Genomic DNA, 14,472 nt, shown 5'->3' with positions numbered 1-14,472 from the left:
CTTGTTTGCCCGATTTTGTTGGCTCTCCACCTAACTGCAGGCCTGAGTGCATCAGCAATAGCGAATGTCTGAGCCACCAGGCCTGCGTGAACCAACGGTGTAGAGATCCTTGTATTGGTTCCTGTGGAGCAAATGCACAGTGTCGCACTGTCAGTCACACACCTATGTGCTACTGCGAGACTGGCTACACTGGCGATCCATTTACTCAATGCTTCTTCAGACCTAGTAAGAATATTAGATATATCAGTAATTGATATTATTTTTATTATTATTTAATCGTTCTAAAAACATAGATTGTTTTAAGCAAGATAATGATATTTAGATTTCAGACGAATTCGTATAGCCTATTACGATAATTTAGCGTCATTCAAAATTATGTTTAATATTCGAGGGGAAGTTAGATTACAGCAAGTTTCATCATTTTAGTCGATGACATACCGGAAAAAGTGAATCCATGCTTGCCATCCCCATGCGGCCCCAACGCAAGGTGCACAGAAAGGAACAACGTAGGCTCCTGTACCTGTGTTCCGGGTTACCTAGGCAATCCTTACGAAGGGTGCAGACCAGAATGTGTCCTAGATTCAGATTGCTCGCCTACTCGGACTTGCGTCAATTCCAAATGCATTGACCCGTGTCCAGGAACATGTGGCACTAACGCAGAGTGCCGCGTTATCAACCACCGTGGTTCTTGCTCTTGTTTCTCTGGTTACACCGGTGATCCCTATCGGTATTGCTCTGTCCAACCCGTTGGTAAGTCCGAGCCACTCTGAACCTCTTATCAATCACCGGTCAAAGAAATTATTCGACGAAATACCCAACAGTTTCCGACGTACCTGCGAGCGACCCCTGTGGAAATGGCCAGTGTGGTCCAAACAGTCAATGCAGAGTAATAAATCAAGTGGCAGTTTGCTCTTGCATGCCTAACTACATGGGTACACCTCCAGCTTGTAGGCCAGAATGTGTCACTAGCTCAGAGTGCTCCGCTGACAAGGCGTGCGTGAATCAGAAATGCGTGAACCCGTGTCCAGCCTCGTGTGGACAGAACTCTGACTGTAGGGTGATCAATCATGCACCCTTGTGCAATTGTATGAGAGGATACACAGGTGATCCGTTCTCCGTGTGCTTCCCTGTTCCGTGTAAGTAGAACGCGCAGATTTCGGTATTTTCTTCCATCTAATTATTCAATTACGAGTTTATTGTACTTTATCGTACATTACCAATTTCAGTGATACCACCAATTCAGAACGACCTCGTTCCAAAAGATCCTTGCATTCCATCCCCCTGTGGAGCCTATTCGGAATGTCGGAACATCGGAGGTGTTCCATCCTGCTCGTGTTTGGCCACCTACACCGGAAGTCCACCAAACTGTCGACCAGAGTGCACCATTAACTCAGACTGTCCTCCCAGTCAAGCTTGCATGCAGCAAAGATGCAGGGATCCTTGCCCTGGATCTTGTGCTTCGCTAGCTCAGTGCACTGTTATCAATCATGTGCCAACTTGCTCTTGTCTACCTGGTTATACTGGAGATCCCTTCACTAATTGTATTATCGAACCACGTAAGGATCCGAACGTGCATTTTAAGTTTAAAATTGTTCCAAGAATCATTGCACCACTTTCTCACACTGCACTATTATAGCTCGACCCGTTGAAACTGATCCTTGCGCGTCTTCACCTTGCGGATCAAACGCGCGTTGCGACAATGGCGTCTGCTCCTGTCTGCCAGAATATTTCGGAGACCCATACGCGGGTTGCAGACCAGAGTGCGTTCTAAGCAACGAATGTCCAACCACCAGAGCTTGCATTCGTAACAAATGTGTCGATCCCTGTGTCGGTGTTTGCGGACAGAATGCGTTGTGCAACGTCTTCAATCATGTACCAATGTGTAGTTGTCCGTCCGGAATGTCAGGAAACGCTTTCGTGCTCTGCTCCCCCGTTCAAGGTATGACAGTGTCCTGAAAAACTCGTTGTTTGAACCATAAAATAGCAATAATAGAAGCATCGTCGTGATAAAAATTCTGAAATAATTTTAGTGACCGCGGTCAGTGATCCCTGCAACCCTTCGCCATGCGGTCCCAACAGCCGGTGCAAACAGAATAACATGCAAGCCTTATGTTCTTGCATAAGCGGATACATTGGAGCACCTCCTACTTGCAGGCCAGAGTGCGTGGTTAGCTCTGATTGTCCACTGAACGAGGCTTGCACCAATCAGAGGTGTAGAGACCCTTGTCCAGGAAGCTGTGGATTGAACGCGATCTGTAACGTTGTTAACCATAATCCTCTGTGCTCTTGTCGGGAAAGGATGACCGGTGATCCCTTCATTAGATGTTATCCCATGCGTAAGAACGATAAAAATTATTGCTTCACTTTATTTCGCACCCCTGATGTTCGAAACATTAAGAATAATTGCATGTATTTAAACCTTGAAGCCGAGAGACCGCCAGCACCCATCAACCCCTGTCAGCCATCTCCCTGTGGACCAAACGCGGAGTGCCAGGTAGTCAATGACCAACCATCTTGTTCTTGCCTTCGAGAATTCACAGGATCACCTCCTAACTGTCGTCCGGAGTGCATCAGCAACAGCGAATGCTCGAATCAATTAGCTTGCATCAACCAGAAGTGTCGAGATCCTTGCACAAATGCCTGTGGTGTGAACGCGGTTTGCAACGTGGTCAGCCACACTCCCATGTGTGCTTGCTCTAATGGCTACGCTGGAGATCCGTTCACGCAATGTCTACCACAACAGTGTAAGAACAGATAACGAATTTGAGTCGAATCACTCTTACACGAACGTACCAAGTCCAGGTTAAGATCTTTCCGAATATTTTTAGTCGACGTTCAAATTAGCAGACCAGATCCCTGCGCTCCATCCCCTTGTGGCGCAAACGCGATCTGTCGAGTCCAACAGAACTCAGCTTCCTGCTCCTGTCAGAACGACTACATTGGAAACCCTTACGACGGATGCAGGCCAGAATGTACCCTCAGCTCAGACTGCCCGTCCAATCAGGCTTGTATCAGATCGAAATGCAGAGATCCTTGTCCTGGAACTTGTGGTCAGAATGCCCAGTGTTACGCTGTGAATCATGCAGCTACTTGCAGCTGTTTCGAACGATACACTGGTGATCCTTTCGTGTACTGCAGTCCATTCAGAGAACCGCGTAAGATAACTTCAGAGATTCCATCTGTAACAGAGAAGCGTCCCAATCGATAGGATCAGCCAATAATACCGCATCCTCTTTCAGAACCCGAACCTAATCTTGCCAATCCCTGCGACCCATCACCGTGTGGAGCTTACAGTCAGTGCAAAGCGATTAACGGACAAGCCACGTGTTCTTGTCTGCCAACTTACATGGGAACACCACCAAACTGCAAACCAGAGTGTACAGTGAGCTCTGATTGCCCGTTAAACCTGGCTTGTAAGAACAACAAGTGTATCAACCCTTGCCCTGACTCTTGTGGTCAACAGAGCACTTGCAGAATCGTGAACCATAGCCCCATCTGCAGTTGTAAACCAGGTTTCACTGGTGATCCTTTCACTTACTGTTTCTTCAATCCACGTAAGCGTTCGACCATTTAACAGAGTACTCTTGCATTAGAAGGAATTTAAGATAATTATGACAAATCTGAAATTTTAGCTGCAACCACTGTCGAAACACCGGTAGACCCCTGTATTAATTCGCCATGCGGACCCAATTCCCAGTGCCGTAACATTAACGGTTCCCCGTCGTGCTCTTGCCTGCCTAATTACATTGGTTCTCCACCTAATTGTCGCCCAGAGTGCGTGATCAACGCAGATTGTCCCAGAAATCAGGCATGCGTTCGCGAGAAGTGTCAGGATCCTTGCCCAGGATCTTGCGGAATTAACAGTCTCTGCAGCGTACACAATCACGTCCCAGTTTGTGCGTGTATAGAGGGATACAAAGGGGATCCTTTCATTAGTTGTCAATTCATACCGATGAGTAAGTTGCACAAAGCACTTAAAACAAATATAACACTAGTGAAACGTCATTGATAAATTTGTGACATCGGAACAGAAGTGGAGGAGCCTGTGACAGACCCATGCAGTCAGTCTCCGTGTGGTTCCAACACCCAGTGCGATAACGGAGTTTGCACTTGTCTGGCAGAGTACTTTGGTAACCCATATACCGGGTGTCGACCAGAATGCGTGTTGAGTACAGACTGTTCGAACGACAAGGCGTGTATAAGGAACAAATGCGTCGATCCTTGCCCTGGAGCTTGCGGTCAGAATGCGCAATGCAATGTGATTAATCACATACCGATGTGCAGTTGCCCCCCTGCTACCAATGGCAACGCCTTGATCGTGTGCTCGCCTGTGCAAGGTACACCTGGTTTTCTCTAATTACCTTTCCCGATAATTATCACTTCCGGTAGAATATCGCTGATGAACCTTAACGATTCAATCGTAGTACCCACCACTACGAGACCTTGCAACCCAACACCGTGTGGTCCAAATAGCATATGTAGAGAGGTGAACGATCAGGCTGTGTGTACCTGCGCCCCAGAGTACCTTGGAACTCCACCTCTATGTAGGCCGGAATGCCTGGTCAGTTCGGACTGTCGGAAGAACCTGGCTTGCGTGAACCAGAAGTGTAGAGATCCGTGCCCAGGAACGTGTGGTATACAGGCGACTTGTCTTGTGGTGAATCATAATCCTGTTTGCTCATGCCCGGAGCGATACACGGGGGATCCGTTCATCAGATGCGAGATGATCAGTAAGATATTGGGATATTCTTGGAATAACCATAAAGTTGATTTTATGAGCTATGGTTCAACCTCCCCGATAAAATGAGGTAATAATACAGGCCGCTTCGTTCTTTGTAGAAGAGGTAATAACGCCCACGAATCCCTGTCAACCATCACCCTGCGGCCCATATTCCCAGTGTCAAGTGGTCAACGACAACCCGTCGTGCAGTTGTCTGCCCGAATACAGAGGCGTCCCACCAAATTGCAAACCCGAGTGCATATCAAACTCCGAGTGCCCCAGCCACCAAACGTGCGTCCAACAAAAGTGCAGAGATCCTTGCCCAGGTCTCTGTGGAGAGAGTGCAGAGTGTCACGTGACCTATCACGTACCTAATTGCATTTGCCCGAATGGTTTCACTGGCGATCCTTATACTCGTTGCGCGATAATAAGTAAGCAATGGAAAGATGGAGGAAAAGCAATAAGCATGCGATCATCCTGACCAAACTAATCGTGATTTTCAACTGTTCTAGCTCGCGACCCGGAACCCTCACCCTGTGCGGAAGGCACTTGCGGCACAAACGCGTTATGCAGGGAACGAGACGGCGTTGGCATTTGTTCATGCCCCCTCGAGTACGTCGGCAATCCATACGTAGGTTGTAGACCCGAGTGCGTGATTAATCCTGATTGCCCGTCGAACAAAATGTGCGTGCGAAACAAGTGTCAAGACCCCTGTCCTGGAACCTGCGGCCAGAACGCCGAGTGCTCGGTCGTTAATCATCAGTCCTTCTGCTATTGCCGGCCAGGTTTCACTGGCGATCCATTTGTCGGTTGCACCGTGGATAGTAAGTTGAACCCTGTCTCATAAGACGACCGGAGAATAACGTTCGAATAGAAGCTATTAACTAAACGTGACTTGTTTCCTCAGCGATAGTACCGAAAGAGAACGTGTGTAGTCCATCACCCTGCGGACCAAATAGTCAATGCAAAGAGGTATCGGGTCAGGCCGTGTGTTCCTGCTTACCAACGTACGTAGGCACTCCACCTGGATGTAGACCCGAGTGTGTAGCTAGCTCAGAGTGTCCTACCCAGCTTGCGTGCAAGGACTACAAATGCGTGAACCCATGCCCTAGCCCTTGCGGCTTGAACACCAAATGCGTGGTTGTGAATCACAGTCCAATTTGTAGTTGTATGCCCGGACATAGCGGAGACCCATTCACCACTTGCACACCGATTCAACGTAAGAAACAAGTTTCACGATAGTCCCATTAAAGCAGTGTCCCAAACTTACTGTTAGAACTGCTCACGTGATAGCTTTCTCTAAGCTGTTTTTATTTCTTCGTAATCCTACGAGTCTCGTTAAATTTTCTATCAGACGGATGACATGAAACAGCAATAATTATCACTTTTAGCTGTTATGATCCCCGGTCCAACGGAGAAAGACCCCTGCGTGCCATCCCCGTGCGGTAGCTTCGCTCAGTGTAGGAACGTTCGCGGTTCGGCTGCATGTAGCTGCATAGAAGGCTACACTGGTCAACCACCGAATTGCAGACCAGAATGTACGATCAATTCCGAGTGTCAGAGCGACATGTCCTGCATCAACATGAAGTGCAGGGATCCTTGTCCCGGTTCCTGCGGTTCTGGCGCAGTCTGCGCTGTGGTTAATCACATCCCAGTATGCAATTGTCCCGAAGGTTTCACTGGCAATCCATTCACCCTCTGTCAACTGCAGCCGACCATACGTAAGAAATTTGTCCTTGATCATCACAGAAGTGTTCACACACTGGCACCTTTAGATTGTTATCTCAACTCGTTTGACATTGCAGCTACTCCACCAACACCTGTAGAGGACCAATGCACCCCATCACCCTGTGGTCCTAATGCGGACTGCCTGAAGGGCGTCTGCACGTGTTTACCAGAGTTCGAAGGAAATGCCTACCTAGGATGTCGACCCGAGTGCGTGCTAAACTCAGACTGTCCCCGTGACAGAGCCTGTTTGCGTAACAAGTGTACGGACCCCTGTCCTGGAACGTGTGGCCTGAACGCCATTTGCATGGTTATCAATCACGTACCTATGTGCAGCTGTCCCGGAAACATGACTGGCAACGCATTCAGTCAGTGTACTCCTCTACAAGGTAGTCGATGATTCAAATAGTCCAGATTTCGATACAGTTCTTTAATACGAAATTTACGGAATAACCAATTTTTTTTTCATTTTTTTAATTTGTTAGATTTAATACCCATCAACCCATGTAGTCCAACACCCTGCGGACCCAATAGCGAGTGCAGAGTCGTAAACGGTCAAGCGGTTTGTTCGTGCGTTAGAGGATTCTTAGGAAGCCCACCTACATGTAGACCTGAGTGCATAGTGAGCACGGACTGCCCACAGAACGAGGCCTGCAGTAATCAGAGGTGCATGAATCCGTGTCCAGGAACCTGCGGAATTGGAGCCACGTGCAATGTCGTCAACCATAATCCCGTGTGCAGCTGCCCATTGCGTTACACAGGCGATCCATTCGTACAGTGCATGCTTTTCCGTAAGAGTTTACTTCCTCCCTACTTAGGATAGACCAAATGGCTATCAGACATCATTGTTTAGCTCGTTCCTTCTGCGAATGCCTGACACTTTTCTATTTCAGTCGAGGAACCTGTAGTAGATCCTTGCCAGCCATCACCCTGTGGCCCCAACTCTCAATGTCAGGTGATCAACGATTCTCCATCCTGCTCCTGTTTACCAGAATTCTCTAGCAGTCCACCAAACTGTCGTCCCGAATGCGTTAGCAATAGCGAGTGTACTAGCCAACTGGCCTGTATCAATCAGAAATGCAAAGATCCTTGCGCTGGATCCTGCGGAGCTAATGCCAACTGTCATGTCGTCAGTCACACTCCCATGTGTACCTGTCTCAGCGGCTACGCCGGTGATCCATTCACTCAGTGCATTTTCAAAGAACGTAAGAACCGTTTCTCCACGCAGAACATATATTTATATCTCCAAGTAAAAAGATCATTTGGCCTCGAATGTAAATTCAACTCACGTTATCCAATTTTACAGCAACCATGATTCCCCTGCCTGTTGACCCCTGCAATCCATCTCCTTGCGGTTCTAACGCCGTTTGCAAAGAACTGAACGGCGCAGGCTCGTGTACCTGTGTTTCCAATTATATCGGGAACCCGTACGAAGGATGTCGACCAGAGTGTCTGCTGAATTCTGATTGTCCTGCCAATCAGGCTTGCATGAACAGCAAATGCCGAGATCCTTGTCCAGGAACCTGTGGTCGTAACGCTGAATGTCACGTTGTCAATCACTTGCCCATATGCGAGTGCTACCCTAGACACACTGGCAATGCCTTTGTTCTCTGCTCGCCTATTCAGCCAGGTATGTTTGTCGTCCAAATAATTTACGTTCCTAATTTAATTACTTTCGAAGAATTCCTTCGAACAACTGTATCTACCGATTATTAACCCGTAGAAGTCGATCAAACGATCAGTCGTCCCTGCAACCCGTCCCCTTGTGGGCCCAACAGCCAATGCAGAGCAGTCAACGGACAGTCCGTCTGTTCCTGTTTGCCCGAGTTCATAGGCAGTCCGCCATCGTGCAGGCCCGAATGCACAGTCAGTGCAGAATGCGCTCCGAACCTAGCTTGTATCAACAAAAAGTGCAGTGATCCTTGTCCTGGATCCTGTGGCTCGAATACTAGATGCGAAACCATAAACCACAGAGCCATTTGCTCTTGTCAGCCTAGCTTCACCGGTGATCCTCTTGTTGCCTGCTTTGATATCATCAGTAAGTTCCTAAACTTCCAGATGCATCACGTAGAGATGTTAATACGAAATTAATTCTTAAATATTTATTCCAGCGGAAAGACCATCACCTATACCAACATACGTAAACCCTTGCGTACCATCTCCTTGCGGACCATATTCCGAATGTCGTGACATAAATGGCCAAGCTTCTTGCGCATGCATGGCAGATTACATGGGAACACCGCCGAATTGTAGACCAGAGTGTATACGAAATTCAGAGTGTCCTAGCAATCAGGCCTGTATTCAGAAGAAATGTCGGTACCCCTGTGAAGGTGTTTGCGGTATGAACGCCCAGTGTTCCGTGACAAATCACATCCCCATTTGCACCTGTTCCGAGGGCTTAACCGGGGACCCATTCGCGAGATGTTTCTCCGCTCCAGGTACAAATATTGTTCTGATATATCTGTACTTCGATCTACATCTGCAGCGTTATTTAATAACAATTTTATTCCATTAGTCGAAATGGATAAGCCTGCAGATTCGTGTCTGAATTGCGGTGCAAATACGCGGTGCCTCGATGGAGTTTGCACTTGCTTGCCCGAGTATCAGGGAGACCCGTACGTAGGCTGTCGTCCAGAGTGCGTTCTCAACTCAGATTGCTCCAGAGACCGAGCTTGCATCAAGAGCAAGTGTAGTGATCCATGTGCAGGCACTTGTGGCCAGAACGCCCTGTGTTCCGTAATAAATCATATTCCGGTTTGCACTTGTCCTCCTGGCACTTCAGGAAATGCGTTCGTAGTTTGCTCCACGATTCAAGGTACAATTGCTTGATCATGGTCCAGTTAATTTAGAGTAATGCGTTTTATTAACGACCTTCTTTGATTCCTGAACAGTACAAACACCCAAAGACCCATGCAACCCATCGCCCTGTGGACCTAACAGTCAGTGCAGAAAGATAAACGACCAAGCAGTCTGCTCTTGCATCCCTGGTTACCTGGACACACCACCCAATTGTCGACCAGAATGTATTCTTAGTTCAGATTGTCCATCCAACATGGCGTGCAATAATCAGAAATGCGTGGATCCTTGTCCTGGAACTTGTGGAATTAGAGCGGAATGCGTGGTCGTAAATCACAATCCTATCTGTAGCTGCCCATCCGACCTGGCAGGAGACCCCTTCTCCGTGTGTATTAGGAAACGTGAGTACTCGAATTTGATTATTATTTTTTATATAGAAATGTTGTTCATTTTGTCTATTTTGACCAATAGCCGAAGAACCTCAAGTCGTGAACCCGTGTGTCCCATCACCTTGCGGTCCAAACAGTCGATGCCAAGTCATAAACGATTCGCCTTCCTGCTCTTGCCTGCCCGAGTTTCTCGGTTCTCCACCTAATTGCAAGCCAGAGTGCATCAGTAACAGCGAATGCTCAACCCACTTGGCCTGCATAAGTCAAAAGTGTCGCGACCCTTGTCCCGGTTCCTGCGGTGCCAATGCGGAATGTCGAGTGATCAGTCATACACCCATGTGCGTATGCAGTTACGGTTTTATGGGCGATCCGTTCGTGCAATGTGTCCCGAAACCAGGTAAGATTATCGAGCTACGATCTACCATTATTGCTCGCAAACGAAAATCCAAATTATTTTCGAGGAATATTTCCGAATCATATTTTTCCAATTACACGATGCCTGGTCTGAAGAAAACGATTTTAAATTCGTAGTCATCGAAGATACAGTAGACAAACCTACCCCGTGTGTGCCATCTCCTTGTGGCTCCAACGCAATGTGCAACGAGCTAAACGGTGCAGCATCCTGTAAATGCCTTCCTGACTACATCGGTAATCCCTATGAAGGCTGTCGACCAGAATGTATCATTAATTCCGACTGCACAGCCGATCAGGCTTGCGTGAAGTCCAAGTGTCAGAACCCTTGTCCAGGATTCTGTGGATACAATGCTGTCTGTCAGGTTGTCAATCACGCTCCATTGTGTACTTGTCAACCTGGATATACCGGTGACTCGTTCGTTCAATGTAACGTTATTCAAGAAGCACGTAAGTGTCCAGAAAATTCAAGTATGCTGATAAGGAAGGAGCCAAGGATTTCATCTAACTTCGTAATATAAACATTCTTATAGCAAAACCAGCTGACCCATGTAGTCCATCTCCCTGCGGTCTAAATAGTCAGTGTCGCGTGTCCAATGGACAGGCTATCTGTTCTTGCTCACCCACGTTCATGGGAACTCCGCCAATGTGCAGACCAGAGTGCACAGTTAGCTCGGACTGTGCCACGAATCGTGCCTGCAAGAACCGCAAATGCGTGGACCCCTGTCCTGGAATTTGCGGTATCAATGCTAGGTGCGAGGCCATTAATCACAGTCCAATCTGCAGTTGTAATATGGAATATACCGGGGACCCATTCGTTAGGTGTTTCAAGGTTCCAAGTGAGTAACTGGGTCTGAATATTCGCAAAATTCTATAACACGTTGTTAGATGTTGTTGTAAACCTCGGTGATATTTTACTTCAGTGGTCCCCGAAGCCGTGAATCCTTGTGTGCCCTCACCCTGTGGCCCATTCTCTGTCTGTCGCGTGCTTGGTAACGCAGACCTGCCAAGCTGTACCTGTATGGAAAATTATATAGGAAGTCCACCTAACTGCCGACCAGAGTGTACCATCGATTCGGAATGCGCCAGTAATAGAGCTTGTCTCAGACAAAAATGTACAGATCCTTGCCCAGGTTCCTGTGGTACAGGAGCTCAGTGTCTAGTAGTAAACCACATGGCTGTGTGTACCTGTCCCAAAGGCTATACTGGGGATCCATTTGTGAACTGCTTCCTAGAAACACCTTGTAAGCATTCATCCTTAATTTATGATTTTGTCCAGCAAAGAAGACAAATGACATTTTAATACGTAATTCAATGACACTTTCTCTGCTAGCTCCGTCACCAGTTCCGCAAGACTCTTGCAACCCATCACCGTGCGGATCAAACGCAGTCTGTCGAGATGGTACATGTACATGTCTCCTGGAATATCACGGTGATCCATACTATGGCTGTCGCCCAGAATGCGTCCAGAACCCTGACTGTCCTCTAGATAAGGCTTGCAATCGTAACAAGTGTTTCGATCCGTGTATCGGTGTCTGTGGGCAGGACGCGGAATGTGTAGTGATAAATCATACTCCTATGTGCAGCTGTCCCGATGGCATGTCAGGAAACGCGTTCACAACTTGTTACCCGATAAAAGGTATTTTGTCACATCTATTTCTTGAAGGCTGAATTTAAGATCACCATTTTCGACAGGATAAAATCCAAATCCTTTGCTTTACAGACCCAGTGATAATACAGCCTTGCAACCCGTCACCCTGTGGTCCCAATAGTAGATGCCAAGACTTCAATGGACAGGCAGTTTGTTCCTGTGTCCCTGGTTACATGGGAAATCCTCCAGCATGTCGACCAGAGTGTCTCGTTAACAGTGATTGTCCATTGAACGAGGCTTGCGTGAACTTGAAGTGTAGGGACCCGTGTCCTGGATCCTGTGGGGTATCAGCTCGTTGTCAAGTGGTCAATCATAATCCCATTTGCAGTTGTCCTCCAGTATTCACTGGCGATCCATTCGTGCGTTGTTTGCCCAGACGTAGGTGTTCTTTATGTTTGTTCAATTAAGAGCATCCTTTGACAGAAGATAGAAATTTCATTCTTACGTTTTCTCAAAAGCCGAAGAACCCGTACCAACGATCAATCCTTGTCAGCCATCACCGTGCGGTCCAAATGCAGTCTGTCAAGTGATCAACAATTCTCCATCGTGTTCATGTAAACCAGAATTCATTGGCACTCCTCCTAATTGCAAACCAGAGTGTATCAGTAATGGCGAATGTAGTAGCCACTTGGCCTGTATCAATCGTAAGTGCAGAGATCCCTGTCCTGGTTCATGCGGTTCCAACGCGGAATGTCACGTGGTGAATCACGTCCCGTCGTGCATTTGCGCGAAGGACTTCACGGGAGATCCATTCGTTCAATGCACTGCCAAGCAACGTAAGTGACCTAACAACTGTTCTATAAAATAATGGTAACAAATTTAATCCGATTAAATTCCTCCTTTTCAGCGGAGATAACGATTCCAGCCAGACCTTGTCAACCCTCCCCATGTGGAGCTAACGCTATTTGCCGAGAGCAAAATGGCCTTAGTTCCTGCGCCTGTTTGCCAGAATACATCGGCAATCCTTACGAAGGATGTCGACCAGAATGTACCCGTTCGTCAGATTGTCCTTCCCATCTAGCCTGCATTAGATCCAAGTGCCAGAATCCTTGTCCCGGTTCTTGTGGTGCCAACACCAACTGTCAAGTGGTGTATAATCTACCTGTGTGCACTTGTATACCTCAATATACCGGGGATCCATACGTGAACTGTGTATACAAAATTCCCACGTGTGAGTAGATCAAATCTGTTCAATTTATTCCCCTCATCCCTGATTCCATCGGAAATTTCATGGAAATATTTTACAGTCGAAGAAGAAGAACGAGACGTGTGTCAACCATCCCCGTGCGGTCCAAATAGTCAATGTCAGAATGTCAATGGCCAAGCAGTATGTTCTTGCCTGTCCCAATACGTAGGAACACCACCAAACTGTAGACCAGAGTGTGTGGTGAATTCGGAATGTAACTCGAACCTCGCGTGTATCAATCAGAAATGCAAGGATCCCTGTCCTGGTACCTGTGGTCGCAATGCACAGTGCAAAGTCGTTCATCATAGTCCCATTTGCAGCTGTGGAGGAGGTTTGACAGGAGATCCATTTGTCTACTGTTTCCCCGCTCCGAGTATGTTAGAAACAGGGCTTTTTTCGCAAACTTCATCTCAGTATCTCATGTTCACCTCAGTACCTTGTATACCAATAACATTTATCTCGTAGTGCCAAAACCAGAAGAGAAGTACCCGAAAGATCCATGCATCCCAACACCCTGTGGTCCAAACGCGATGTGCAAAGCCATAGGAGACACTCCAGTCTGTACTTGCATGAACAGCTACATCGGAGTGCCACCTAATTGTCGACCAGAGTGTTCCATTAATTCAGACTGCACAGCTGATAGAACCTGCATTCGGGAGAAGTGCAGAGATCCTTGTCCAGGATCCTGTGGCTTAAACGCCCGTTGTACGGTCGTAAATCATACACCAGCCTGCACTTGTCCTGAGGGATATTCCGGTGATCCCTTCGTTAGCTGTTCACCAATTCCTCCGACGTCGAGTAAGAATGGACATAATCAAATTCGATTAGAGATTCTTCTAACATTATGTCACGTTCGAAAGAATTTATTGATCCACCTGTTTCAGTCACGGATATCCCATCAGACCCATGCAACCCATCACCATGCGGACCAAACGCACAGTGCGATAAAGGAGTTTGCACTTGTGTGCCTGGTTACTTGGGTGACCCGTACACCATTTGCCGACCCGAATGCGTCATCAACACCGACTGTGCTCGGAATGAGGCTTGCTTACTGCACAAGTGCAGAAATCCGTGTGCAGGAACTTGTGGAATAAACGCGGAGTGCAACGTGGTTAATCATCTACCCATGTGCAGTTGCCCTAGAAATATGACAGGCAATGCCTTCGTCTCGTGTAATCCTGTTCAAGGTTGGTCGCCTTATCGATTCTTCTGATATTATTAAAGGCCACAATTTAATAACTTTGGAACTTATTGTGGTATAACAGAAACCAGCACAGTTGATCCATGCGATCCGTCTCCATGTGGCCCGAACAGTCATTGTCGCTCCTCCAATGGTCAAGCTGTCTGTAGCTGCGTCACAGGATTCAAGGGATCACCGCCATCTTGTAGACCAGAATGTATCGTCAGTACCGATTGTCCGCGTAACAGAGCATGCAGTAATCAGAAGTGCATTGATCCTTGTCTTGGCACTTGTGGACTGTCTGCTCAATGTTCCGTGGTCAATCACAATCCTGTATGCAGCTGCTTCGAGCAGTATACTGGGAATCCGTTCGTTCAATGTATCCCTCAGAGTAAGATCTACTTATCCCTTACC

At 47.4% G+C, this 14,472-nt stretch overlaps 1 protein-coding gene across 1 annotated transcript in view; it reads left to right on the top strand.

Moving 5' to 3' along the window:
• Positions 1-14,472, top strand: part of dpy (fibrillin-like protein dumpy) — a 46,498-nt gene that overhangs the window by 10,846 nt on the left and 21,180 nt on the right. Inside the window, exons 27-60 of the mRNA XM_017911565.1 lie at positions 448-750; positions 822-1,136; positions 1,227-1,556; positions 1,637-1,939; positions 2,031-2,336; positions 2,427-2,744; positions 2,829-3,155; positions 3,633-3,956; positions 4,035-4,337; positions 4,425-4,730; positions 4,840-5,158; positions 5,225-5,544; positions 5,634-5,939; positions 6,112-6,441; positions 6,526-6,834; positions 6,931-7,242; positions 7,339-7,650; positions 7,752-8,075; positions 8,169-8,483; positions 8,557-8,894; positions 8,975-9,260; positions 9,337-9,642; positions 9,713-10,027; positions 10,177-10,491; positions 10,575-10,880; positions 10,965-11,285; positions 11,375-11,680; positions 11,765-12,070; positions 12,151-12,468; positions 12,540-12,863; positions 12,940-13,251; positions 13,344-13,676; positions 13,763-14,065; positions 14,144-14,449. Of these exons, the coding sequence (XP_017767054.1) occupies positions 448-750; positions 822-1,136; positions 1,227-1,556; positions 1,637-1,939; positions 2,031-2,336; positions 2,427-2,744; positions 2,829-3,155; positions 3,633-3,956; positions 4,035-4,337; positions 4,425-4,730; positions 4,840-5,158; positions 5,225-5,544; positions 5,634-5,939; positions 6,112-6,441; positions 6,526-6,834; positions 6,931-7,242; positions 7,339-7,650; positions 7,752-8,075; positions 8,169-8,483; positions 8,557-8,894; positions 8,975-9,260; positions 9,337-9,642; positions 9,713-10,027; positions 10,177-10,491; positions 10,575-10,880; positions 10,965-11,285; positions 11,375-11,680; positions 11,765-12,070; positions 12,151-12,468; positions 12,540-12,863; positions 12,940-13,251; positions 13,344-13,676; positions 13,763-14,065; positions 14,144-14,449 (10,677 nt within the window). The remainder of the gene's footprint in view (positions 1-447; positions 751-821; positions 1,137-1,226; positions 1,557-1,636; positions 1,940-2,030; positions 2,337-2,426; positions 2,745-2,828; positions 3,156-3,632; positions 3,957-4,034; positions 4,338-4,424; positions 4,731-4,839; positions 5,159-5,224; positions 5,545-5,633; positions 5,940-6,111; positions 6,442-6,525; positions 6,835-6,930; positions 7,243-7,338; positions 7,651-7,751; positions 8,076-8,168; positions 8,484-8,556; positions 8,895-8,974; positions 9,261-9,336; positions 9,643-9,712; positions 10,028-10,176; positions 10,492-10,574; positions 10,881-10,964; positions 11,286-11,374; positions 11,681-11,764; positions 12,071-12,150; positions 12,469-12,539; positions 12,864-12,939; positions 13,252-13,343; positions 13,677-13,762; positions 14,066-14,143; positions 14,450-14,472) is intronic.

Source organism: Eufriesea mexicana, unplaced genomic scaffold (assembly GCF_001483705.2).
Source record: "Eufriesea mexicana isolate 0111107269 unplaced genomic scaffold, ASM148370v2 scaffold265, whole genome shotgun sequence".
In the NCBI taxonomy this organism is placed as follows: Eukaryota; Metazoa; Arthropoda; class Insecta; order Hymenoptera; family Apidae; genus Eufriesea; species Eufriesea mexicana.
Note: the sequence above shows the minus strand (reverse complement) of the source record. Positions and strands in the feature narration are given on the sequence as shown.